This window comes from Chelonia mydas, chromosome 3 (genome assembly GCF_015237465.2).
Source record: "Chelonia mydas isolate rCheMyd1 chromosome 3, rCheMyd1.pri.v2, whole genome shotgun sequence".
In the NCBI taxonomy this organism is placed as follows: domain Eukaryota; kingdom Metazoa; phylum Chordata; order Testudines; family Cheloniidae; genus Chelonia; species Chelonia mydas.
This window is the reverse complement of record NC_057851.1, coordinates 3,740,350-3,767,917: the sequence shown is the minus strand read 5'-3', so window position 1 is coordinate 3,767,917 and position 27,568 is coordinate 3,740,350. Positions and strand designations below refer to the sequence as shown.

Genomic DNA, 27,568 nt, shown 5'->3' with positions numbered 1-27,568 from the left:
ATACAGCCATAATACAAGGATTGTGATGACCTGTACAACTTAAGTTTTCATTTGATATTTTATACAGCATTCTTTATAGATATCACGACAGCGATATGGTAGGTGCATCGAGTTTGTCAGGCCTGTTACAATGGTAGCAAACCAGTGGCAGGGAGGGGATCTTAGGGGTGCACCCCTTAACTTCAAGTGGTAGAGAGCTGTGCCGTGGTTCCCAAGGCCCTGGGTTCAGACCCTGTCGATGACTCATACGAGATGCAGAGAGTCGAACTGCAGTGTGGTGAGATCTGTGTGGCTTTGAGTTCCCCATTGTGTTGTCCTGAATGCTTCCCCAGCCCTTCCCATTTGAGGATCTCAGAATGCCTCACTATAACTACACCTCACTTGCGGCTCTGTGACGTGCGTTATCTTCCTCATTTTATACTTGGGGGAAACTGAGGCACAGAAAGGCAAAGTGACCTTCCCAAGGGCACACAATGAGTCGGTAGCAGAGGTTTGAATTCCAGGCTCCCGCCTGCCTCCCAGGCCTGTGCTCTCACCTCTAGCCCAGGAATTGAATTAAAGTGTCTGCTACAAGTCCCCTTCCTGCACTTTTAATTCTGAGTTAATATTAAGTCTGTCCCCGGAGAAAGGGCTGTCTTGGCAGCCCTGCCCTGTCCTTGCTCGAGGATACATGTGACTTATTTGCAGGGATCTGTGACAAAGAGACAGGGGGTAAGGAGTAAAATGGGATACCCCAGCGCCCCTGCTCAGCTCAGACTCGGCCCTGCTGGGCTTATACAGGGGCCTGAGGAGACCTCCACTGACCCTACAAAGCAATGGTGTGTTTTCTGTGTGCCGTGGTGAGGCTGAAATGCTAAATTAACCCCCAGCAGGCCGGGAACTGGCATTGTCTCACGCACGCCTGGGAGGCGCTAAATACTGCAGTGATGCACGTGGTGTACAAACCCATATAGAATAGCAGGGCTCCCGCGCCCGCAGTGTCCGGCCTGGAGGGGTCTAATGCCCAGTCTGCGCCACGTGCTCCGTTCCAGTCCTGACCTCTCTCCCAGCCAGCAATGAACTCCCTCTTCTTGCACAAAGCCGAGTACAGAGACCTGGCTCGTCTGTCCCATAAGGGCACGTTCCCCCCGACCAGCTTCGTCAGGCCATCCTGGCTGCCCTCCTGCAAGCTCCCAGAAGGCCGAGCGCCTGGCTGTCCGCTAGGCGTGCTGGTTTTGTTTTAATCAGTGGATGGGGATCACCGTCTTTGTTAGCGACGCTGCTTCTTGGTGGAGGAATTCTCTGCCAAGGGCTTGCGACATCTGAGTGTCCCAGCCTAACTCCCCGTAGATCTACTTAACCCTGCTTCACAGGGCAGTGGGGTGACCACCCCTCCTGAATGGGGTGGGGCAGTCCCGAAATATGGCGTTCAAGTCCCAGTCCCGGGCTGAATGACTCTGGGAACATTTGTCCTGGATTCCCTGGGGCGCTGCTCCATGCCTGCCCGAAGCTCAAGGGCACCACCAGCCTCTTCCTGGTGGGGGGCTCAGGTGGGCCTTAGCCCCTCACCACAAGGCCCTGCCTCCAAACTCCTCCTCTTCCCCCTGCCGCCGGGCCATTGTAAGGGCTGCCCAGAGAGCCTGGGCCACTGTGAGGAGCCCCAGACCCTCCACCTACTCTGGGCGGCATGTCCCGGGCCGGGGCGGGACACAGGCCAGGGGCTGCCCTTGGGCAGGTGGTGGGTCCAGGGCTCCCCACAGCGGCTCAGGGTCCCTGGGCAGTTCTTATCACAGCCTGGCTCGGGACGGGGCTACTGCATGTGTCCTGTTTTTGCCTTTTAGAAAGGTGGTAACCCTCGTGGGGGGGGAGCGGTGGGGACTGGATGACCTTTACCTGAGCACTACGACCTGCTTGACTCACTAGCTCATTTTAAACCAGTTTAGTCGCTCGGAGCATTTTCAAGGGGCAGGCCTTATTACTGTTCATTTCATGAACTGTGGTGGAGGGGTAAACCCAACGCCCGCCAACGCATGGCTGTGAAATGCCGAGCACGGGCATCGGGAAAGGGAGGCTAATCATAACAGGCCGTGTGTTAACCAAAGAGAAGGCAGCAGCGAACAATGAATCGTGGAGTCAGGGTCTCTCATGGAGGAGGATGTAAACACAATAATCTTTGCTTACGAAGAGCCGGGTTTAAGTCAACAAGAAAAGGAAACAGCCCTGATTTGCTTGAATCGGTGTATTGGATGTACAGTGAATGACAACTGATGAGAATACCCCTTGCTTAAAAATGGCCTGCAAAAGGGGAAAGCATGTATTTGTGCCTTTTCTTTTGCTTCCTTATGGAGTACAAAGGCAGCATGGACTTTTGCTGACAGGGAAGTGTTCTCTCTGCCAGGGGGGTTTTTTACATTAGAAATTCCAGGTCTGTCTAAGCTACGAAACTCTGTGACAACTGGAGGACCTCTCAGTCGATGACATCACGAGAGCCAAGATGGTGAAAGCTGAGCAATTAAGAAGATTTTTAGTTGGCCTTATTACACCCCCCCAGCCATTGTTGTTGTTTTAAAAACACACATTTAATTGTGTTGACCAGTGACCATGTTGGAGAAAGGAGCTCTTTGAAGGGTCAGCAGCCCTTTGTTTCAGATTTGAGAGCTCAGAATACACAGCGGGGTCGCCCTGAAAACCCAGATTTTACATTCCACGTTTGGGTTTCTAAAGTGTTAAAAAAGAGAGAGAGAAAAGACTTTTATTCTCCTTTATACAAAAAGCACAAGCCCAGTTACCGCCTCTAGATATACTTGCAAAATGAAAAATTATGAAACCTTCAACCTGAAAATGCTTGAGTGATTGAAGTGCTTTGAAACGCAGAGAGCCAAACAGATCAGAGTGCTTATGGACATACACATTTATGTATCGCCAGCTGACTTTTAAAATGGCTGTTGTCCAGGCTCCTGCTGAGATGGTTACAATTTTGTTCACCATCTTGAGATTTTCTTGGGAAAGTCCCTTTTTCCCCTGACCTGGGGCATCCTGTCCCCTGCATCTTGCAGGCTCTGTGTGAAAAAAGCTCAAGAGATTTCAAAAATCAAGGTTTCCATGTTTCATTTGGGTTTTGCAAATAAGTCCTCGCAGAAGATGGTGTCTTTCTGGATCCCCAGCTTCTGGAGTCATGGGAGTGCAGAAGAATCTCTGCTTTCATTAAATAGAAAAGGTAAATCTCTTGCTCTTGTGGTTGTGCAAAAACAGCCTAGACTCAAAAACCAGAAGGCAAATAAAAAAAGCCCAAAGTGGTTTTTTTGTTTTATTTTTTAGTGTCATGATTGGGGGAGGAGGGGGGGGGCTGATCTGAATTTTTGGATGCTGGGGGTTTCAGTACTTAGATCTACATGAAGCTCTATCTCAAGTGCTCCATTTCCTCCTGACCCTCAGTCAGTCTGTCTATGACCTGGAGCTTGAATCAGAATGAAACCATAAATTTTCCCCCCTAGAGCAAGCATAACTGTCAGAGCCTTTTAATTAAAGCTGACTGAGCTGTTTCCCTCAGTAATTATCCCCTTTGCAGCACAGCCGCCTTAGTTCCCACATCTGTGCTTCGTTTGCAAAATGCATTACATTATTATTCTGAAACGGCTGGAATAAAGCGTGTGGTAAAATGTATGGGATGAGGCCACTCTGCCAAGCAACCTCAGGAGATGAGAAGTTGCTGCAGTGACTTCATTGTTTTAGCAAACCCTTGCAGGAATTCACATTCCGAATAAATGGGGCCGCTCCTGTGCTGACGTTCGTGGACCGTGAGGTCAGAAGGAAGCGCGGTGATCATCTACTAGTCTGACTTCCTGTATAATGTAGGACTTCCCCCAATTAAATCCTGTTTGATTGAAGACTCCTGGCAGGGGTAGCACAGGGGAGTGTCGTTGACTTCAGTGGAGCTTGGCTGCTTTACGTCGGCCCAAGCGTGTGTAGCTGGTCCGAAGTCAAGCAGTGTCTTGGATATATTGGGAAGGAATGGCACTACGAGAGATGATTCATTTTTCATTCATCACAGAGCTTCTTAGAAAGCTTTAAACGACTTATTAAAAAACCTCAAGTCTTTCTCATTATTGGGGCCAGGAAAGACGTTTCCCCTGGGGACAGATTATCCTGTTAATGCCCACTGCGGTTTCGTGCACCTTCCTCTGGAGCACCTTCTGCTGCCTGCTTTTGGAGACGGGATGCTGGGGAAGATGGGCCTGTGGTCTGTTGCAGCCTGCCAGCTCCTATGTTTCTATGGTATTAAGGGTCCCCCAGCCCCCTTGCTGTGTGGCGGATGAGGGCGGTTTGTCTCTCCTAGCTTTCCCTGTCTCGTTGACATCCCCACTCAGCGTGGCTGCAGGAATCGCATTCGACCATCTCACCCCAGCGTGGCTCCAGCCTTGGCTCTGCAGGCACAGCCGCACATCCCGTTCCCGCCCTCCCAGAGTGATCTCCACAGAAACGGGTCAGTGGTGAAGGGACGCTTTTGGAGATGAGCCGCCCCGGCATGTGATGGGCTGGGCCGAGAAGCGCCTTGCGTACACCCAGCTCCCTGAGCAGCAGCTCTTGCTGATGGTGGCCGTGGCTTGCCGCTCCACCATTGCTTCAGTTTCCCCAGATTGTTGGTTGGCTTAGGTCTCGAGCAGACCCTTCCCCTTTGGGGGTAAATGAAAGGCCAGTATCCCTTCACAGGGCTCTTCCTCCCCCCACTTCTCCTGAGAGCCCAGACTCTTCCCCGTGCCTGGTAAAGAAAGCCCGAATCAATAGGACCTGCCCCGGGCTTTGGCCCCAGACTCTTTCATCAGGTTTACAATAAATTCCCACCTGGGGCCCAATTACAAGTTAGGTTGATACCGGTAATAGTGTCGCTGTAATAGACTTAGACTTCTGTAAGGCGTTTGACGGGGTACCGCATGACGTTTTGATTAAGAAACCAGAACAGCACAAAATTAACATAGGACACGTTAAATGGATTAAAAGCTGGCTAAGTGATAGGCCTCAATTATCATTGTAAACAAGGAATCTTCATCGAGAGGGTGTTTTTCTAGTGTGTCCTGCGGGGATCGGTTCTTGGCCCTAAGCTACTTCACGTTTTTATCAATGGTGTGAATGAAAACAAAATCATTGCTGATAACATCTGAATATCCCCCAAAGACTGGGCGAGTGATAAATAATGAAGAGGGCAGGTCACTGACACAGAGTGATCTGGATCATTTGGTAAGCTGCGGGGCAAGCAAACAATATGCATTTTAGTATGGCTAACTGTAAATGTATACATCTAGGACCCAAGAATGTAAGCCATACTTACATGGTGGAGGACTTTATCTAGAGAAGCAGTGACTCTGAAAGAGATTTGGGGGTCTTGGTGGATAATCAGCTGAACGCAAGCTCCCAGTGTGACATGGTGGCCAACAAGGCTTGGATCCTTGGATGTATAAACAGGAATCTGAAGGAGGATGACCTCTGTATCTGGCCCTGGTGCGACCACTGCTGGAATCCTGTGTCCAGTGCTGGTGCCCACAGTTCAAGAAGGATGTTGATAAATTGCAGAGGTTTCAGAGAAGAACCACGATGAGGATTAAAGGATTAGAAAGCCTGTTTTGTAGCGATAGACTCAAGGAGTTCAATTTATTTCTGTTGTCACAGAGAAGGTTTCAGGGGTGACTTGATCACAGTTTAGAAGTGCCTGCAGGGGGAACAGAAATTTCATAACAGAGGGCTCTTCAATCTAGCAGACAATGGAATAACGAGGTCCAATGAAGCTGCTCGGTCTTAGACTGGATGGTGCACATTTTAAACGGTGACAATAATTAACCACTGGAACAATTTGCCAACGGTTGTGGTGGATTCTCTGTCGCTGGCGATTTTTAAATTGAGATTGGTTGATTTTCTAAAACATCTGTTGTAGTTCAAACGGACATTTTTGGCTGGCATTAGGCAGGAGGTCAGACCAGATGATCACAATGGTGCAGTTTGGTTTTATAATCTATTAATCTCCCCACTCAGCATGCCTTGCAGTTGTAGTCCGTAACTCCCAGCCGTCCCCCGTGCATTGCATGTCCCAGAAGCCCTTACTACCAGAACGCGGTAGTGCTGGAGTTTAGGGCTGAATACATCCACTTACAACAATGAATGGTTATACTCTTACCCACAACCAGCGCTGGGATGTCCATGGGAGCCAGAAAGGCCAATTAGAGGCAGGCTAACAAGGCTGTGTTCAGCTCGTGAGCTTGGAGGCGGCTGAGCCTGAGGTCCAAGGTGGAATCCCTGCTGGTTTGGGGGGATTCACAGCTGAATCGGGACTGAGGTTTGGGGTTCAGGAATCAGTCAAGGTTCACTTTTGGGTGTTCAAGGATGAATGAAGTCTGGGGTTGAGGGCTCAAGGCTGGAGCAGGACTAGGTTTGCGTTCTGAGCTGACACTGACATGAACTCGAAAGCCGTACCTGCAAGACTTCCGCTGAATCAGAACTGGCAAACTGCCCTTTCTGGGTTTGGCTCTGACTCTCCAAGAGGTTCAGAACCAGGGTTCTGGCTTCAGACCTTCGCTAAAGCTAACACAATCAATCAGAGCATGCAAACCAAACCTGGCCCTGGGGACAGGATGGAGCATCCGGCCTTTACCATCCTGGTTCTTCTGGGAACATTGTGCCTGTCCTACCAGAAGCTCAAACGCTGCTGGAAGCCCAGGCTGGAAACGTATCATGTAACGCTCGCCGGGCCAGCACAGACGTCACACTTGCCGTTTTGCTCCCAGTGAAAGCAGGGCTAGAACTCAGACCCTCCTGCTCTGAAATCACAGGCCCCTGTCCCTTGAGCTACAGGAAAATCTCTGTTAGCTGTTAGTGGTGGAGAGCTGAGCAGGTCTGATTCCCTCCAGAACAGGACAGTGGTGGAAATGCTCATACACTCACCGCCTCTCTCATCCCCTACTATGATCCCAGCAGGAACACGGGTGAATTCACCTTTTGCTCTCAAAGAGGCTTGAGACGAAAATAGTCTGGAATCCTGGCCGAGGCGAACCCTGGTTCCCCACTTCACTGGGAGTCAGGCTGGATGTTACCTGATAGACAACTGCCTAGACTAGACTCCCCAGCGCAGGAAGAGCCAGAAACACGTTCCTTGGGCACCGGTGGGGCATTCAGATTAAAGATCCCCCTGACCCAGTAACCTGCACACCCCAAAACAGTGCACACTTACCCCTGAGCTCACCCAAAACCAGCTGGCCCTTCGACTCGTCGTCACGCAGCTGCCCCACCAAAGCAGTCTGCACAGACGGTCCTTCCCCCAAGCACCTGTGCCAGGGGGAGGCAGCAAAGCTAACGCGGACCCTTGGGGACCAGGGCGTGCCTGTGCATCTAAGGCAGCTAAGACGATGGACTAGATTCATCCCTGGAGTAACTCCATTGAAGATGCTCGTGGGGATGGGCTCCCCCTCTGAATCTCCCAGCCTGTGTCAAGTGGGTGCTGGCCAGTGGGAGCTGCCGTGGCCTATCCTGCGAGACAGAGTGGATCTAGTGCACTAAAGCCTTCCCTGATCAACACCAGACCCCTCCAGTGGATCCAGCGGTGGGCGCAAGCCAGCCCGAGCACCCTTCTTTAGCTGGCCCCAGCGAGGAGACAGGCGGCTGGGGTGAATTAGCTGCAGCTTCCTCATGCCATGGCCCTTTCCCTGCAATGCTCCAGCCTGGAGGTAACAAGGCCATGAGCCGCCCTAGCCACGCCTGCAGCCGAGAGCAACGGGTGCAATTTGGCTCATGGAAGGTGGCGTGTTGGAGATGAGTAGGGTTGCTACCTTTCTAATGGCTGGTAACCGGACCTCTGAGGCCCTGCCCCCTTCTATGCCTCTTCCCCCAGGCCCCGTCCCTGTTTCGCCTCTTCCCCCAGACTCCGCGCCTGCTCCCCTTCTTCCCCCAAGCCCCGTCCCTGTTCTGCCTCTTCCCCCAACCGCTGTCCCTGCTCCACCTCTTCCCCCAGGCCCCATCCCTGTTCTGCCTCTTCCCCCAGCCACTGTCCCTGCTCCACCTCTTCCCCCAGGCCCCACCCCCTGCTCTGCCCCTTCCCCAGACCCCACCCCCTGCTCCACCTCTTCCCCCAGGCCCCACCCCCTGCTCTGCCCCTTCCCCAGACCCCACCCCCTGCTCCGCCTCTTCCCCAGGCCCCAACCCCTGCTCTGCCTCTTCCCCAAGCCCCGACCCTGCTCCGCCTCTTCCCCAACCCCCGACCCTGCTCCACCTCTTCCCCTGGCCCCACCCCCTGCTCTGCCCCTTCCCCAGGCCCCACTCCCTGCTCTGCCTCTTCCCCCAGGCCCTGCCCCTGCTCCACCTCTTCCCCAACCCCCGACCTTGCTCCGCCTCTTCCCCTGGCCCCACCCCCTGCTCTGCCTCTTCCCCAGGTGCTGCCCCTGCTCGGCCTCTTACCCCTAGGCCCCACCCCCTGCTTTGCTTCTTCCCCCCAAGGCCCTGACTGGGTAGTCTCGTGTATCAGAGGCACTGTCCCAAAGTAGCTCTAATGGTTAGACCTGGTTATCTGGGGTTTCAGCTCTGCTGATTTACAACAAAGACCCTCAATTGAATCTTAATGAGGTCTGTTATTACACAGTGGAGACAGAAAGGGTCAAATGGTGTCAGATAGATGCCCACACAGCCAAGTACAAATACCCTCTCTCAACGCCACTGGCCTTTGGCACCCATGTCCCTGGCCTAGCAAGTGCAGTTTAGTTGAGGGTGAGTCCCTCAATCAGGGTAGGCCAAGCACACTTCTGCTGCCCCTGGCTCACACTACAAGGATACACAACCCTTTATTATCCCTGCCCCAATAACAAAGTGACTTGTGATCCAACACCAGCCAAAAGCGATCATTGGTGCAAAGCAGCCCCATCATGCTGTGCGCCTAGGCAGAGTGGGTGGGTCTATGCAAACAAGGTCAGCTCATGAAGTCTTCTCCCCCAGCTCATCACCAGACGTCAGCGGAGAGCTCGCGCAGACCCTGCTTACACTGACAAGTGGTGAGGCACTTGCGATTCTGCAGCTGGGGTGTGCAGTTGAGCACAACTGCACCCTGGGCAAAATACACCCTTGTAACAACCAGTGGTGTCTGCGCTCAATGGATTGAGCCTTCCTCCGTTGCCGTACGTTCCCCAACGGGATCCCTTGGGCCCACTCTGCTCCAGGAGCTTTCCCGGGCGGCTGGAGATGATGTTCGTGGTGGACTTGAGGAACACGTGGGGTAGCAGGGCACGCTCAATAGGTCAATGATAATAGCTCTACTGCAGTAGTTAATTATTATACTGAAAGTGCCGACAGAAGTCGTTCTGAACGGGGAAAAGGGATGTATGAGGCATTTGGCGTCTTCCCAGACAGGGCTGGCAGCAGGACTGGTGGGCATGCGGTGGGGGGCATGAAAATTTGGCCTGATAGAGACTAGTGGGCCAAATTTATTCCTGGTGTAACTCCCTCGAGGGGGCATGGGATTATAGTGGGGATGAAACTGGCTCGAGAGAGGTGCCCTCACAAGTACCTGCCCCTCCAGGAGGCGAGTATCATAATCATAGAATCATAGAATATCAGGGTTGGAAGGGACCTCAGGAGGTCATCTAGTCCAACCCCCTGCTCAAAGCAGGACCGATCCCCACTTAAATCATCCCAGCCAGGGCTTTGTCAAGCCTGACCTTAAAAACTTCTAAGGAAGGAGATTCCACCACCTCCCTAGGTAACGCATTCCAGTGTTTCACCACCCTCCTAGTGAAAAAGTTTTTCCTAATATCCAACCTAAATCTCCCCCACTGTAACTTGAGACCATTACTCCTTGTTCTGTCATCAGCTACCACTGAGAACAGTCTAGAGCCATCCTCTTTGGAACCCCCTTTCAGGTAGTTGAAAGCAGCTATCAAATCCCCCCTCATTCTTCTCTTCTGCAGACTAAACAATCCCAGTTCCCTCAGCCTCTCCTCATAAGTCATGTGTTCCAGACCCCTAATCATTTTGTTGCCCTCCGCTGGACTCTTTCCAATTTTTCCACATCCTTCTTGTAGTGTGGGGCCCAAAACTGGACACAGTACTCCAGATGAGGCCTCACCAATGTCGAATAGAGGGGAACGATCACATCCCTCGATCTGCTGGCTATGCCCCTACTTATACATCCCAAAATGCCATTGGCCTTCTTGGCAACAAGGGTACACTGTTGACTCATATCCAGCTTCTAGTCCACTGTAACCCCTAGGTCCTTTTCTGCAGAACTGCTGCCTAGCCAGTCGGTCCCTAGTCTGTAGCGGTGCATGGGATTCTTCCGTCCTAAATGCAGGACTCTGCACTTGTCCTTGTTGAACCTCATCAGATTTCTTTTGGCCCAATCCTCTAATTTGTCTAGGGCCCTCTGTATCCTATCCCTACCCTCCAGCGTATCTACCTCTCCTCCCAGTTTAGTGTCATCTGCAAACTTGCTGAGGGTGCAATCCACACCATCCTCCAGATCGTTTATGAAGATATTGAACAAAACCGGCCTGAGGACCAACCCTTGGGGCACTCCACTTGATACCGGCTGCCAACTAGACATGGAGCCATTGATCACTACCCGTTGAGCCCGACAATCTAGCCAGCTTTCTATCCACCTTATCATCCACTCATCCAGCCAATACTTCTTTAACTTGCTGGCAAGAATACTGGGGGAGACCGTGTCAAAAGCTTTGCTAAAGTCAAGGAACAATACGTCCACTGCTTTCCCCTCATCCACAGAGCCAGTTATCTCATCATAGAAGGTAATTAGATTAGTCAGGCATGACTTGCCCTTGGTGACTCCATGCTGACTGTTCCTGATCCCTTTCCTCTCCTGTAAGTGCTTCAGAATTGATTCCTTGAGGACCTGCTCCATGATTTTTCCAGGGACTGAGGTGAGGCTGGCTGGCCTGTAGTTCCCAGGATCCTCCTTCTTCCCTTTTTTAAAGATGGCCACTACATTAGACTTTTTTCAGTCGTCCGGGGCTTCCCCCAATCGCCATGAGTTTTCAAAGATAATGGCCAATGGCTCTGCAATCACATCCGCCAACTCCTTTAGCACTCTCGGATGCAGCGCGTCCGGCCCCATAGACTTGTGCTTGTCCAGCTTTTCTAAATAGTCCCGAACCACTTCTTTCTCCACAGAGGGCTGGTCACCTCCTCCCCATGCTGTGCTGCCCAGTGCAGCAGTCTGGGAGCTGACCTTGTTCGTGAAGACAGAGGCAAAAAAAGCATTGAGTACATTAGCTTTTTCCACATCCTCTGTCACTAGGTTGCCTCCCTCATTCAGTAAGGGGCCCATATTATCCTTGACTTTCTTCTTGTTGCTAACATACCTGAAGAAACCCTTCTTGTTACTCTTAACATCTCTTGCTAGCTGCAACTCCAGGTGTGATTTGGCCTTCCTGATTTCACTCCTGCATGCCCGAGCAATATTTTTATACTCATCCCTGGTCATTTGTCCAATCTTCCACTTCTTGTAAGCTTCTTTTTTGTATTTAAGATCAGCAAGGATTTCACTGTTAAGCCAAGCTGGTCGCCTGCCATATTTACTATTCTTTCTACACATCAGGATGGTTTGCCCCTGTAACCTCAATAAGGATTCTTTAAAATACAGCCAGCTCTCCTGGACTCATTTCCCCCTCATGTTATTCTCCCAGGGGATCTTGCCCATCAGTTCCCTGAGGGAGTCAAAGTCTGCTTTTTTGAAGTCCAGGGTCCGTATTCTGCTGTTCTCCTTTCTTCCTTGTGTCAGGATCCTGAACTTGACCATCTCATGGTCACTGCCTCCCAGGTTCCCATCCACTTTTGCTTCCCCTACTAATTCTTCCCGGTTTGTGAGCAGCAGGTCAAGAAGAGCTCTGCCCCTAGTTGGTTCCTCCACCACTTGCACCAGGAAATTGTCCCCTACATTTTCCAAAAACTTCCTGGATTGTCTGTGCACCGCTGTATTGCTCTCCCAGCAGATATCAGGGTGATTGAAGTCTCCCATGAGAACCAGGGCATGCGATCTAGTAACTTCTGCGAGTTGCCGGAAGAAAGCCTCGTCCACCTCATCCCCCTTCCCATTATTCCCATTTCATATATGGAGTAACCAAGACACAGAGGCTAAGAGCTGCTCCTGCAGCTGGATCTGAAGGACAGACTCTCCAGCCTGTGCTGGGGTCCCTTTGGGGTTAGTTCACACACAGGGATCCGTGCTAGCGAAGCAGATGGAGCAGCCAGCCAGCAGCACAGTCTCACTGAACTAGCCATTCACCCCTACGACTTTCGGCTTATGCGCTGGGCATCCTGCCCGCTGCCGCAGGTGAGCGTCTGAGTGTCCGGACTCTGCCCGGCAGCAGCTGCAGGAGCAGGCTAAGCAGGCAGCCTGGGCACCGTTCTCTCGAGCGCTTCGCAGAAGCTGAGATGGGCTGCCGCACCGTGACCCTGGGGCATGCCCTGCCAAAGTACCCAGTGACCAGGGCCTGACACATGCTGCTCCCAGGCTTGACACGGCCGGCGGTGCTCTGTGTGGAGTCATGCGTTGCCACTAACAGGTTGTTCTCAGTTCACTTGATCACTTGTTACCAGATCACTTGATGATTCCCTGTTCTGGTCATTCCCTCTGGGGCACCTGGCATTGGCCACTGTCGGAAGGCAGGATACTGGGCTAGCTGGACCTTTGGTCTGACACAGCCTGGTCGTTCTTATGTTATATTCAGTTGCGAGCACTGCAAATACCAATTCTGCTTTGCCCTCCCACAGCTAGAACTCAGTGGCATTACAGCAGGGGTGAACCTGGCCTGAAGGTTTTACTAGCCTCTGGTATAGTAAGTAAGGGCCAGCATTTTAAAGGTGTTTAGGTACCTAAAACCGTTTGTTTCAATGGGAGTTTGGCACCTGAATGCCTTGAAAAATCTGGGCCCCTAGCTCCAGGTCTTCAAGTATTTTAGATTCATGCAGCAGGCCAGATAAGTTCAGATTCTCTCTGCTTCTCCTCCCGCCCCATCAGTGTATTCCGGTGGTGGGGAGGATCCCATGGGCCTGTGTTTCCGAGTTCAGATCCAGGCCAGCTTGTTGGCTCTGTGCGGAGTTTGTGCTGCTGCGTTCCAGGGTTTTGGTCTGGCGTGTTCTGTGGGCTGCTGAAGCGCAGGGCACGTACCTGTGCCTGGCGGGATGGTTAACGTCGCTACAGGCCATCAGCAGAGGTATCTGATTCCCTGCACTGTTCACCTGACCCCATGCACCAGAGGGACAAGAGTCAGGACTCCTGGCTTCTCTTCCCAGCTTTGTTACTATCTCCATGTGTCACACCAGGCAAGTGACTTGACCTTACTCTGTGCCTCAGTTTCCCCACTTGTCAGTGGGGTTAATATTACTTACCCAAGATTCGTGAAACTGATGCTTGTTAAAGAGCTTTACATTCCTCAGATGAAATGTGCTGCATTATTGTAACGCGCAGGCATAATGTTTATGTGCTACCGCTGCCATCTAAAGGAAGGAATCAGAACTATGTGTGTCATAGGCACTATAGTGCTAACAGCGAATGGAGACTCTCTTCATTTGAGTGGCAGGGGATTGGGTTTCTGGGGTAGGCACATCTGAGTTCTGTCCTCCCTGCTGCCATGAAGGTCCCAGTGTCTGTGGAGTGCAGCCCAGTGACATCCGTGAAGTCCTAGGTGGGTGTGAATTTATTCCAAGATTGTGTTTTTACTCCCTTAGGGCCGTCACATGCTGGAATTTTAAACCAATAAATGCATTTCATTGAGGAAACCTTTTCGAGCTTTTAGCAAGGCTCTAGGATTACAAAGAGTATTACCAATTCTTTGACCATTGGGGGAAATATAGGCTCTGCATCAGTCTTTCTCATGATACTTGAAAGAAGATCCAGGTCCCTGTTTGAGGTGGCCATGCATTATTCATTACATACACAGCGGAAAGAAATACACACGCAATTCATGTTTAATGGGCTACATGGCATCTTAAATGAATACACAACAGCTGAACGCTGGCATCTCTGAGGTCGCTCAACATGGAATCTCGGGGGTGAGGCGGCAAAGGGTCCCTCGCACGTGACACTAATAGACCTCTCCGATAGAGGAAGAGTCTCCCACCAAACGGGCAGCGTTGCTCCATTGGACAGGTGGGCTTGCCTTCTTCTAAAGCATCAGCTACAAGGCATGTCACCAGGCTGGAGGGATGGATTGTCTGGGGCATCTCTTAGGTTCTCAGACAAGGGCTCAGGGAGGATCTCCCCGTTGCTATGGCTGGATGGTGCTGGCCAAACAAGCACATTTTCCCAGGTGGTTTGGTCAAATCAACTCTACCATCTTTGTTGATCATGAACAGTTCAATTAGTGTCCCGGTGATTGGTCACATGGTATTATTTCTGTTCCCTGATTGGATAACCGAAACTTTAAAAAAATGTGAGACTAGCCAATAACGCATAAAGGCTTCTCCTGCTCCGACCTGGCTACGTGAGTGTGTTCACACAGGACCACAGCGACTGGTGCGAAGAGCAGCCAATCTCCAAACCCTTAGGCAAACTATGGTGTTTCCAGGGATGTGAATGCAGAGGGAATAGCAAAGGGGTTGGAAGAGGTAGGCTGAAGGTCCCACATGAGCCTGGTTCTGCAGTCACTGAGGTCTGGTTTACTCGACACTACAGGGCAGCTTACGTCCACCTATAATTCTGCACGTGTCTACACTTAAATCTGGCTCCTGCTGATGTAACTGCCCCACTACGCCGACTTAAAAACTCCACCTCCCTGAGCAGTGTAGAGTCACGGGCGAGGTAGTTAGATTGACACCGTGTCAGTGCAGACACTGGCCTCCAGGAGCCACCCCACAATGGCCCCCGCTGACAATACAGCAAGAGCTCCTGGTGAGGACACATACGGCCGATACAAGGAGCAAAGCGGAGACGCACAGGAGCGATGTAATTACTGGGGCGGCTGCCTGGAGGGGTGTCGTGTAGACATGGCCTGAGGGGCAAGTGACTGATGATCTAAGAGTTGTTCAGAAGCAGTGTCTCATTGCAGAGCAGAGCTGGGCTGGTGACAGGAAGGACGAAGGGCCCGCTGGCTTGGGAGTTGGGTGACTCAGGCTCCATTCCCTGCTTTGCTGCACATTCCCTGAGCGACCTTAGCCAAGACATGCAGGGTCTGCCTACGCTGCGAAAAAACCCCGTGACAGCGAGTCGGAGAGCCCGGGTCTAGGGTCCTGCACTACGGTGCTAAGCCAGCAGTGTCGACGGGCCCGCTCGGGCTGTGAAACCCAGCAAGCAGGGTGGAGCTCAGGGCTCGAGCTCCAGCCCACATGGGAAAGCCTACACGGCTGGTTTTAGTGCTGTAGCGTGAACCGGAGTCTGTAGACCCCGACTCACTGCTGCAGGGTATTCTTCTTTTTTTGCAGTGTCGACATAACCGTAGTCTCTCTCTGCCTCAGTTTCCAATATAAACAGTGGGGTAACAGCCTCACTGTGCCTCACAAGGGTGCTCTGAGGATACATACAGTGAAGACTGTCAGGTGCTCAGATACTATGATGCAGGGCACCAGTTAAATTCATTAGCTAGCCAGCCAGGGACCAATCTGAAGCCCAGTGAGCCCAGTGAGTTGGGGGAGGTCCCAGACTACAGGAAAAAGGCTAATGTCGTGCCCATCTTTACAAAAGGGAAGAAGGAGGATCCTGGGAACTACAGGCCAGTCAGCCTCACCTCAGTCCCTGGAAAAATCATGGAGCAGATCCTCAAGGAATCAATTCTGAAGCACTTAGAGGAGAGGAAAGTGATCAGGAACAGTCAGCATGGATTCACCAAGGGCAAGTCATGCCTGACTAATCTAATTGCCTTCTATGATGAGATAATTGGCTCTGTGGATGAGGGGAAAGCAGTGGACGTGTTGTTCCTTGACTTTAGCAAAGCTTTTGACACGGTCTCCCCCAGTATTCTTGCCAGCAAGTTAAAGAAGTATGGGCTGGATGAATGGACTATAAGGTGGATAGAAAGCTGGCTAGATTGTCGGGCTCAATGGGTAGAGATCAATGGCTCCATGTCTAGTTGGCAGCCGGTATCAAGTGGAGTGCCCCAAGGGTCAGTCCTCAGGCCGGTTTTGTTCAATATCTTCATAAATGATGTGGAGGATGGTGTGGATTGCACCCTCAGCAAGTTTGCAGATGACACTAAACTGGGAGGAGAGGTAGATACGCTGGAGGGTAGGGATAGGGTATAGAGGGCCCTAGACAAGTTAGAGGATTGGGCCAAAAGAAATCTGATGAGGTTCAACAAGGATAAGTGCAGAGTCCTGCACTTAGGACGGAAGAATCCCATGCACCGCTACAGACTAGGGACCGACTGGCTAGGCAGCAGTTCTGCAGAAAAGGACCTAGGGGTTACAGGGGTTACAGTGGACGAGAAGCTGGATATGAGTCAACAGAGTGCCCTTGTTGCCAAGAAGGCCAATGGCATTTTGGGATGTATAAGTAGGGGCATTGGCAGCAGATCGAGGGACGTGATCGTTCCCCTCTATTCGACACTGGTGAGGCCTCATCTGGAGTACTGTGTTCAGTTTTGGGCCCCACACTACAAGAAGGATGTGGAAAAATTGGAAAACGTCCAGCAGAGGGGAACAAAAATGATTAGGAGACTGGAACACATGACTTATGAGGAGAGGCTGAGGGAACTGGGATTGTTTAGATTGCGGAAGAGAAGAATGAGGGGGGATTTGATAGCTGCTTTCAACTACCTGAAAGGGGGTTCCAGAGAGGATGGATCTAGACTGTTCTCAGTGGTAGCAGATGACAGAACGAGGAGTAATGGTCTCAAGTTGCAGGGGGAAGGTTTAGGTTGGATATTAGGAAAAACTTTTTCACTAGGAGGGTGGTGAAACACTGGAATGCGTTACCTAGGGAGGTGGTGGAATCTTCTTCCTCAGAAGTTTTTAAGGTCAGGCTTGACAAAGCCCTGGCTGGGATGATTTAATTGGGGATTAGTCCTGCTCTGGGCAGGGGGTTGGACTAGATGACCTCCTGGGGTCCCTTCCAACCCGGGTATTCTATGATTCTATGATTCTCCTTCCTCTGTGAAGCAATGGTTAGATAGATCACTGCCCTGAGACTGAACAATGCCCTGAGGCTTACAAGGAAGAAGGAAGAGACTGTAATTAATGGCAGTGTTCTCACTGGCCCCAGTGAGCTGAGCACTGTGAAATTATTTCCAACAAGCCCTCCAGATACATTGTCTGTAGCTCTGGGATAGCAGGAGGATCTTTATCAGCACTGCAGATCCGACGGTAAGGGAGAGCGTAGCACATGCTTTGTGCTAGGGCTTCTGCCGGGTTATAAGCAGCTCGGTGTTTAATAGGTGTCCCGTTTGCAGCATTGCTCGTTTCGTATGGCCTGGTGAGGTGCACAGATCGCTTTGGTGCCACGCCAAAAATGCAAAGCCGGAAACAGCAGCCTCAAACGGAGCAGCATCAAATAAACTGAACCGATGCTGAGATACAGGGGTACCGGAACAGGGAGGGTGAGGGCACCATGGCCAGCCCACTTCTAAAAGTGGGAGCGCTAGGCCTTCCCACTTTTTACAGGATGTGAGGGCAAGCGACAGGGGGAGGGGATAGAGAGGAGCAAGCAAGGGGCAGGGTCTTGGGGGGAAGAGGTGGCATGGGAGCAGGGCCTAGGGGGAAGGGGTAGTGTGGGGGTGGGGGCTTAGGGAGAAAGGGGGTCGGGGCCACAGTTTGGGCACCAGTGCCCCATCACCACCACTTTTAGGGACCTTCTGCCACTCCTGCTGAGACAGCCCAGGGGCATTGACGCTGAGCGTTGTATTCATTTCCCCGTGTCATCTGACAGACATGGCCGCTGGTTAATTTACTTGCCAATGATGCCGGAGTTCCAGGCTGCCACGCTAGCAAACTGCAGAGCCGAGGGGCCTCACTGGAGGATGAGGGGCCAGTTTGCCACAGCATCTGGCCGCCGGGGTGTAATTCTGCAGTGCTGGTCAGTAGGGTGACCAGACAGCAAGTATGAAAAATTGGGACGGGGATGGGGGGGGGGGGGGGGTAATAGGAGCTTATATAAGAAAAAGCCCCCAAAATCGGGACTGTCTCTATAAAATTGGGATATCTGGTCACCCTATGGCTCAGGCACCGTGGCCACTGACTCCAGGGGGCGCGTTGACTGTACAAGCCCATCCACACACTGCAGCGACCCCCTGTGCTGCCAACCGCGGAGGAAAGGATGAGCGAGATGGTGCACCTGGGAGCTGGGCTGAGAGCTGTGGTCCTCAGGCTTCCGCTACGGCTTGAGCTCCCTTCGCTAGCAGGAGTCGGAGCTGTTCTGTGGGCTCAGCCACTAGATGGCGCTCAGATACGCCACGCCAGTACGTTTCCTACGGGCCTATAGGAATTAGAGATGGAAAACGGCCCCAGCTGGTCCCACCCCTCCCCAGCCCCGGTGACCAATCCAGGGCTGATTGTTCCTGGCAGTTCCCTAACTCGTTGGACCCTGTGCTAGCCAGTTTATGTTCTGCCTCCAAGCTCCTGCCCTCCTGGGTGATTTCAGGGAGGTTTCCAGCACCCTGTGCCTTCTGCTCGTGTCTGTAATGGGGTATCCCAGCCATGGGCACCAGGCTGGGGACAGCACCTGCTGCGGGGAGCATCCTGGACTCTCCATGGATCCTGCACCTTTTGAAAGTCTCCCCCAGAGCTAGGCAAATATATACCAAGGTGGCAATGGAAATGAAGCCTCTGATTATAAAGACGCCCTCCCCCAGCTCCAACGGCAGCTGGGCAGGGGAGTTCCCTTCCCTTCGATGGCTGCGTTGGGCTGGCGGGGATTCACCGCCTCTCTCTAGGGCCCAGGAATTCGCCCAGCCTGCGGCTCCTCACCCCCTCTCCCGTTTGTTTCCTAGACTCATCGGCACGTTCCGGATGGTCCTGCAGAAGGTGGTGGAGGAAGGCCAGCTGGAGGTGACGGACACTTTAATAGACGACAATAACTCCGCCATTCGGGTAGGTGACACACAACAGTGGCCGCTTTGTGTCCTCCTGCAACGTGCGCGTGTGGCACCGCTGCCCCCTGCTGGGGGGAATGACAGAGCTGCCTGAGTGCACATGAGACTGTCGCCCTCTAGTGTCCACCTATGCACCGGAATCTCCCAATCTTGGCAGCCTTTCCCCGTCAGATTTTACTGATTTCTCATGAAGGCTCATCCAGGGTCAAGAGGTATGAAACTATGGATGTGTGTCTACACTTTGAGCTGGCAGTGGAATTCCCAGCTTGAGGAGACACACCTGTGCTAGTTTCAGGGTAGCAGCCGTGTTAGTCTGTATTTGCAAAAAGAAAAGGAGGACTTGTGGCACCTTAGAGACTAACCAATTTATTTGAGCATAAGCTTTCGTAAGCTACAGCTCACTTCATCGGATGCATTCAGTGGCAAATACAGCTCTCATCCCCTAATGCCCCTACTCTACTTGCGCTACATTGATGACACCTTCATCATCTGGACCCATGGAAAAGAAGCCCTGGAGGAATTCCACCATGACTTCAACAATTTCCATCCCACCATCGACCTCAGCCTGGACCAGTCCACGCAAGAGATCCACTTCCTGGACACTACGGTGCTAATAAGCGATGGTCACATAAGCACCACCCTATACCGGAAACCTACTGACCGCTATTCCTACCTACATGCCTCCAGCTTTCACCCAGACCACACCACACGGTCCATTGTCTACAGCCAAGCTCTGCGATACAGCCGAATTTGCTCCAACCCCTCAGACAGAGACAAACACCTACAAGATCTCTATCAAGCATTCTTACAACTACAATACCCACCTGCTGAAGTGAAGAAACAGATTGACAGAACCAGAAGAGTATCCAGAAGTCACCTACTACAGGACAGGCCCAACAAAGAAACTAACAGAACGCCACTAGCCATCACCTTCAGCCCCCAACTAAAACCTCTCCAGCGCATCATCAAGGATCTACAACCTATCCTGAAGGACGACCTGAAGACAGGCCAGTGCTCGCTTACAGACAGCCCCCCAACCTGAAGCAAATACTCACCAGCAACCACACACCAGACCACAGAACCACTAACCCAGGAACCTATCCTTGCAACAAAGCCCGTTGCCAACTGTGTCCACATATCTATTCAGGGGACACCATCACAGGGCCTAATAACATCAGCCACACTATCAGAGGCTCGTTCACCTGCGCATCTACCAGTGTGATATATGCCATCATGTGCCAGCAATGCCCCTCTGCCATGTACATTGGCCAAACCGGACAGTCTCTGCGTAAAAGAATAAATGGACACAAATCTGACATCAGGAATCATAACATTCAGAAACCAGTTGGAGAACACTTCAATCTCTTTGGTCACTCGATTACAGACCTAAAAGTGGCAATTCTTCAACAAAAAAACTTCAAAAACAGACTCCAACGAGAGACTGCTGAATTGGAATTAATTTGCAAACTGGATACAATTAACTTAGGCTTGAATAAAGACTGGGAGTGGCTCAGTGACTCATTACACAAAATAAAACTATTTCCCCATGTTTATTTCCCCCCCCCACCCCCCACCGTTCCTCAGACGTTCTTGTCAACTGCTGGAAATGGCCCATCTTGATTATCACTACAAAAGGTTTCCGCCCCTGGCCCCCGCTCTCCTGCTGGTAATAGCTCACCTTAAGTGATCACTCTTGTTCCAGTGTGTATGGTAACACCCATTGTTTCATGTTCTCTGTGTATATAAATCTCCCCACTGTATTTTCCACTGAATGCATCCGATGAAGTGGGCTGTAGCCCATGAAAGCTTATGCTCAGATAAATTTGTTCGTCTCTAAGGTGCCACAAGTCCTCCTTTTCATTTTACCTGTGCTAGTGCTGATCATGCTAGCAAGCTGAAAACTGAGTGGAATTACACCCCAGCTCGAAGTGCAGACATACCCCATTTCTGGGGTACTTTCAGATGATGCATAAAAACTGGTCCCATGGCTTTATCAGAGCCCTGAGCTCTACGCTGCTCCAGGGAATGGCAGAATAGGTCTGCAGGGAGCTAACGTGGCCTGTCAAATGCACATTGGCACATCATGCTCCCCAGAAACGAGCAGAGCAGAGCAGAGCGCACCATTGCTGGCAGACTAGAAGCCTAGGAACAAGGACTTGGAGACCCTACTCCGTCCCAGCTCTACAGTCGACTGTGTGCCCTTGGCAATGATGAAATTTCCCGCTGTTCCATACCATGTAGGTATGAAAACTATGTTTTAATGACGTAGGGCCTGATCCAAAGCCCACTGAAGTCAGTGAGGGAAACTCCGACTGCCTTCGGGTCAGCCCTTGTGTTTTTAACCCGGCATTAGTAAAATATATTTGTCAAACTGAATCAACCAACAGCTGTTCCCTGCTGGGCTGCATGAGACGCTTTGAAGTTAAGCGGCTTCTGCATAGGTGGCAAGTGAGTCTTCCATTTGGGGAGGCTTACACACAGCTCCCTAGAAGTGGGGGGGCCACTGGTGCCTGGACTATGGCCCCGCCCCGACTCTGCCTCTTCCCCCCTAGACTCCTCCCACTCCTCTCCACCTTTTCCTCTGAGGCCCACCTCACCCCTCTGCCACTCGCTCCTCTCCGCCTCTTCCCCCAAGGCCTGGCCGCCCGCCCACTCCCCTGTGTCGTGGGAGGGGGGGGCTTATGGGGAAGAGGCGGGGCAAGGGCGGGGCCTTGGGGGAGAAGGCAGAGAGGGGGCAGAGCCTCAGGCCAGAGTGTGGACAGGGTCATGGTCTGGGCATCAGTGGCGCCCCACTTCTAGGGAGCTTCGCTTCCGGCACTCCAAAGGCGGCAGGCCGACGCGCCTCCAAAGGGAGGTGACCCATGCTACATCCGCGGCATTTGCCCTCCTGCATGGCCAGCCTTTTGGGGGGAGGCTTAGCCTCCCCAGGCCTCTTATACACACCGCCCATCATCTTCTGAATTATTTCTATGCAAAAAGGCTGGCATTTTGAAAAACAGGGGTCCATAATTTCCTGATAAATTTAAAAACCATAGGGGGAAAGTGCTTCCTGTGTGCCAGCTGCTCGCAAACGTGAGGACTAGAAGACTAGGAAGCTGATTTCACCTCTGTGTGCGGCAAGGGTGAGAGCGATGCTGGAATCCTGCATCCCGCTCGGGTGTCCAGTCCTTAAACTGGCAGTTGAAAAATGGGAGAGGGTACAAGAAGGAGCCAAAGGAATGAGTCGAGGGCTGGAGAAGACACCTTGCAGTGAGAGACTTAAAGAACTCAATCTATTTAATTTACCAAAAAGGAGATGGAGAGGTGACTTGAGCATGGGGTGTAAATAGATTGGGAAGCATTCGATTTTTATTAGTAAATCTCGATAAACGTCACTTTCACCGTACCCGCACCCACCCAGGGGAAAAGACTTCCACCCAGGATACTTGACATTGACAGGTAGGCAACATAAGAAAATGCTGCTTGAGGACTTCTTAGTTTGATCTGAGGATATTTACTTCGTATGTTTTGACTTGTGATGTTTACCCGTTTATGTTTTAAAGGTTGTAAAGTTTTCACTTTTTGAATCGCAGTGTCTCCTGTCATTAAGTGATTCTTGTCTGATCTCCCACATCGCCTGCCCCCGCCCCCAATTTCCTGCAACTGTGAAAACTTAAATTGATAAAAATAGAGAAAAAATGCTTTAAAACCCACGATTCTGCACAGCTGTGAAAATTTAAATCACTAAAAACTATTTTAATGCTTAAAAATAAACATCTATATTATCCGTGGAAATTGTTAAAAAAAAAATTGAATTCTGCCAGGCCTGTATATAAGGAGCTTCCTGGAGAAGAAATACTAGGTACTAAAGGATGCTTCAGTCTGGTGCAGAAAGACGAACAAAAAACCAACGGCTGGAAGCTAAAGCCAGAGAAATTCCACACATTTTCAATGGGGAGGGTTATTAGCTATTGGAACAAACTACCAAGGGAAGTGGGGGATGTCTTCAGATCCAGACTGGAGGCCTCTGTGGAAGAAGTGTTAGCCACACACAAGTCATTGGGCTCAGGACAGGGTACCTGGGTGAAACTCTGTGACTTGTGAGGACCTGCTGGTCCCTTCTGGCTGTAAACTCTATGAATCTGTAACTAGAGGACTCAGTGCAGGACTGGAGACCAAGAGGAGAAGTGACCTAACTCTGGCTTCGCTACAGACTGACTGTTTGACCAGGGCAAGTCACATCTGGTCTTGAGGCCTCAGTTTCCCCATCTGCAAAATAATACTTCCCTGCCTCCCAGGGACGTTGTGGGGATTAATGAGCCAGCGTTTGTGCCGTTCTTAGAAAAACATATAAAGCCCCATTGCCAATACCAAACTATCTTTTCCTGGGAATTTGGCATAAATGTTCGGCAGACAGAATGATAGAGTGAAAAGCATCTAGATCCCCCATGGGTCCCTCAGTAAGTCCTTGGAGTCGCATCCTGTGTGTTGGCGTGTGAGGGAGAGAAACACATTTGATATATATCTAATGTTCATATTCCTGGGTTCAGACCGCTTGCTTTGGGACAACTGTAACATCCCTGGAATATATTGTCCCTTAATTGCTGACGCCCTCCGACGGTCCTGTTAATCTGGGCTGCGCAGGAGTGGTTGCGTTGGTGGGGGTATATGATCTAAGCAGAATTTTAGACTTGCCTTTTCCCATGCAGTATCCATGGCAACTTCTTAGGACAGAAAGGACAATTTAGCCATGTAAATTCCTTCTAACCCCCCTCTGCTGCAGCTCCAGTGACTGTGTTACATAGGGGGAGAGGGTGGGTTCTCTAAACCAGTGGTTCTCAACCTTTCCAGACTACTATGCCCCTTTCAGACGTGTGAAGCCCGAGTCCTGGTGCCTCGGGCTGAGGCATGTAACTTAGCATTGCAGGATTCCCTGTGGCGTGGGGCCAGGGCCAGCTCCAGCTTTTTGGCTGCCCCAAGCGGTGAAGGAAAAAAACCAAAAAACCAAGGCTGGTTGAGCTGCCGCCGAAGTGCCGCTGAAGAGGAAGAGAGGGACTGCAGGGCCCGCCGCCGAATTGCCCCTGAAGACCCAGACGTGCCGCCCCGGTGACGGACGGAGTGCCACCCCTTTCTATTGGCCACCCCAGGCACCTGCTTCCTTCGCTGGTGCCTGGAGCCGGCCCTGCGTGGGGCCGCAGGCAACTGCCCTGCTTGCTACCCACTAATGCCAGCCCTGCACTTGCAGCCTCCCTAAACCCATCCCACGACCCCCCTGGGGTGAGAAACACTGATCTAGATGAGTTGAAGTACCCCCTGGAAGACCTCTGCGTAGCACCAAGGTGCACATGCCCCTGACTGAGAGCTACTGCTCTAAGCACACATCCCATGGCGCTCTGCAGGGGATAAGGCAGCGAGGATGCAAGCCCTGTGAACAACTCCAGACTGAGTAGCTCCTCTCAGACCTGACCACGTAATCACCAGAGCTAGAAAGAGGCTTTCTCCAGGCTTTGAAAGATGCTGTTTCCTTCGTCAGTCATAGAAATGTGTCACCTGCAATTTTAGACCGTTCCCATATGGGGACCAGAGGGAATCGGATGCAGAGCTGTTACAGTAGCATAGTCAGAGCAGCGGGCTGGGAGCCAGGAGACCTGTTCTCTGCCACTGACTCTCTGGGTGACCTTGGGCAAGTCACATCCCATCTTTGTGCCTCACTTTCCCCATCTATAAAATGGGATAATGATCAGTGGTGAATGACTTTTTTTAAATGGCTTTTCGAGCAACATGAACTGTTCATGGTGGTCAAATTTTTCCAGCTCTTCACTGAGAAAACAAATCAGTAAAAAATTGTGAGGGTTCTTTTTGGGGGGGGTTACAAAAACGGGAACGTTTTACTAGAACCAATTTTTATTTTTTTATCTGAAAGCATTTTTGGAAAACTAATTTGTTCCCAGGTTTTAGTTCAAATTTTTTTCATAGAAAAACAAACCAAAAAAAGGGGCAGGGATTTTTTTTAACTGGAAAATTTTCTAAATTTCCTTCAGAACATAATTAGCGGTTTTGGACTAGCTCTAAGAACGACACTCAGCTGTCTCCCTGAGGAGCTGTTAGTAGATCCCTGAAAAATATAGACAAAACATTTCTTTCGGCTTTTTGGCTACATTTTTCAAGTTTTCGTTTTTATGACAAAACCCCTATGGTCTGATCATAAATGGGTATTTCCCACAGAAAGTTCCATTTAGATAACAAAATCTGTTTTCCTACAAAACTATCATTTTTGGCCAAAATCTTTTCACTGTAGCAATGGGAATTAAGTGAGTGTTTGTGAAATGCTCTGAGGTCTGTTGGTGAGAAGCAAAGTCCTCATCTTTGCATTCTGGTGACTTCTGCATCACTTGGTCACTTGCAGTCTCTAAATCATGACTGACTATGCTGCAGCTCAAACAGAAATCAGGGGTGTGATGCATAGAAGCATAGAAGATCAGGGTTGGAAGGGACCCCAGGAGGTCATCTAGTCCAACCCCCTGCTCAAAGCAGGACCAATCCCCAATTAAATCATCCCAGCCAGGGCTTTGTCAAGCCAGGCCTTAAAAATCTCTAAGGAAGGCGATTCCACCCCCTCCCTAGGGAACCCATTCCAGTGCTTCACAACCCTCCTAGTGAAAATGTTTTTCCTAATATCCAACCTAAACCTCCCACACTGCAACTTGTGACCATTACTCCTTGTTCTGTCATCCGCTACCACTGAGAACAGTCTAGAGCCATCCTCTTTGGAACCCCCTTTCAGGTAGTTGAAAGCAGCTATCAAATCCCCCCTCATTCTTCTCTTCTGCAGACTAAACAATCCCAGTTCCCTCAGCCTCTCCTCATAAATCATGTGTTCCAGACCCCTAATCATTTTTGTTGCCCTCCGCTGGACTCTCTCCAATTTTTCCACTTCCTTCTTGTCGTGTGGGGCCCAAAACTGGACACAGTACTCCAGATGAGGCCTCACCAGTGTCGAATAAAGGGGAATGATCACGTCCCCCAATCTGCTGGCAATGCCCCTACTTATACAGGTCAAAATGCTGTTAGCCTTCTTGGCAACAAGGGCACACTTGCAGTGACAAAGTGTGACAAAATGACAAAAATGCAGTGACAAAGAAAGGCCAATGTGATCCTTCGAGCCTCTCCCCCTGTGACAGGGAGCCTCTCCCCCTATGGCATCCTCCAAGAACTTCAAAAGGCACATCCTCCTTCACATTACTTTTGGTCCTGCTTTGAGCAGGGGGTGGGACTAGATGACCTCCTGAGGTCCCTTCCAACCCTGAGATTCTCTGATTCTATGATTCTAAACCTGGGAGTACTCAGGGAGGTGATTTTGACCTCGGTCTATGGCATTGGTGAGACCACTACTGGAATAACACATCACGTTTTGGTGTCCACATTTTAAACTGGCCATTGAAAAACTGGAAAGGGTACAGAAAAGAGCCACAGAAATAACTGAACGGCTGGAGAAAATGACTTATGGTGAGAGACTTAAGGAGCTCAATCTGTTCAGCTTTTCCAAATAAGATTGAGAGGTGACTTGATTACAGTGTAAACGCACCTTCGAGGGGAGAAATACCAGGTACTAAAGGACTCTTTAATCTAGCAGAGTGAGGCAGAACAAGAACCAATGGCTGGATGCTGAAGCCAGGCAAATTCAAATGAAAAATAAGGCACCAATTTTTACCAGTGTGGGTGATTAACCATCAGAACAAACGGCCAAGGGAAATGGTGGATTCGCCAATTTTTTGAATCCAGACTGGCTGCCAGTCTGGAAGAAGCTTTAGCCCTCCGTGTTTCAGGAGCCAAATTAGAGATCAGCATAACCCAAATGAGCCCCCGGTGTGTGAATTCATGGCTTCATTTACTATAGCACAGTACCGCATCGTCATATTTAAATAGTATGACTGGGGAGATATTTAGTTTATAACATGAGCGGCAGGTATCCAAGGCCAAGGGAGGCTAAGCCTCCCCTAACCCAGGCTGTGGTCCCCCCCACGCTCCACCCCGAGGCCCCGCCCTCACTCCCCCTCTCCCCTGAAGCTAGCAGGGGCTCAGCTCCAGCCAGCAGCCTGCAGCTCGGGGCTGGGGCAGCGAGGGACGGCTCGGGTTGGTGCGCAGGCCAGCCGGTGGCCTGGGGCAGCTTGAGCTGGCCCGGGGGTCAGGCAGCTCGGGGGTCAGGCCAGCTGGGCAGCTGGAGTGGTTTGGGCGGCTGTGGGGCAGGTATGGGGCGCTGGCAGGTGGGGGGCACGGCCTCGGACAGAAGGGGCGGGGCCGGGGGCTAGCCTCCCAAAAGGTGGGGTTCACCCACCGTCCATATATTAATAACCTAGTGCAAGTTAACTCAATTGGTTAATAACCTAATGAAAGCATCCTGATTGGTTAATAGCTTAGATCGCTTAATAATTCAATCACACCGTGTTTTAATACCTTGTGCTGCAAAGAGCTGCCGGAGACACATTAAAAGAGCCACTTGCGGCTAGCACACCTCCGTCTGCGTATCGCCGATTTAGCCAAATGCCCAGTGGAGGCCTCAAGGCAGGCGTCACGTTACACGGGAGGTCAAGTGAGATGATCTAATG

General features: G+C 51.1%; 1 protein-coding gene across 5 annotated transcripts in view; it reads left to right on the top strand.

Annotated features, from left to right (window-relative positions):
* Positions 1-27,568, top strand: part of OTOF (otoferlin) — a 197,530-nt gene that overhangs the window by 77,478 nt on the left and 92,484 nt on the right. For all 5 annotated transcript variants that reach the window (XM_037893746.2, XM_043542016.1, XM_037893743.2 and 2 more), the window contains exon 4: positions 18,882-18,981. In XM_037893746.2, the coding sequence (XP_037749674.1) occupies positions 18,882-18,981 (100 nt within the window). The remainder of the gene's footprint in view (positions 1-18,881; positions 18,982-27,568) is intronic.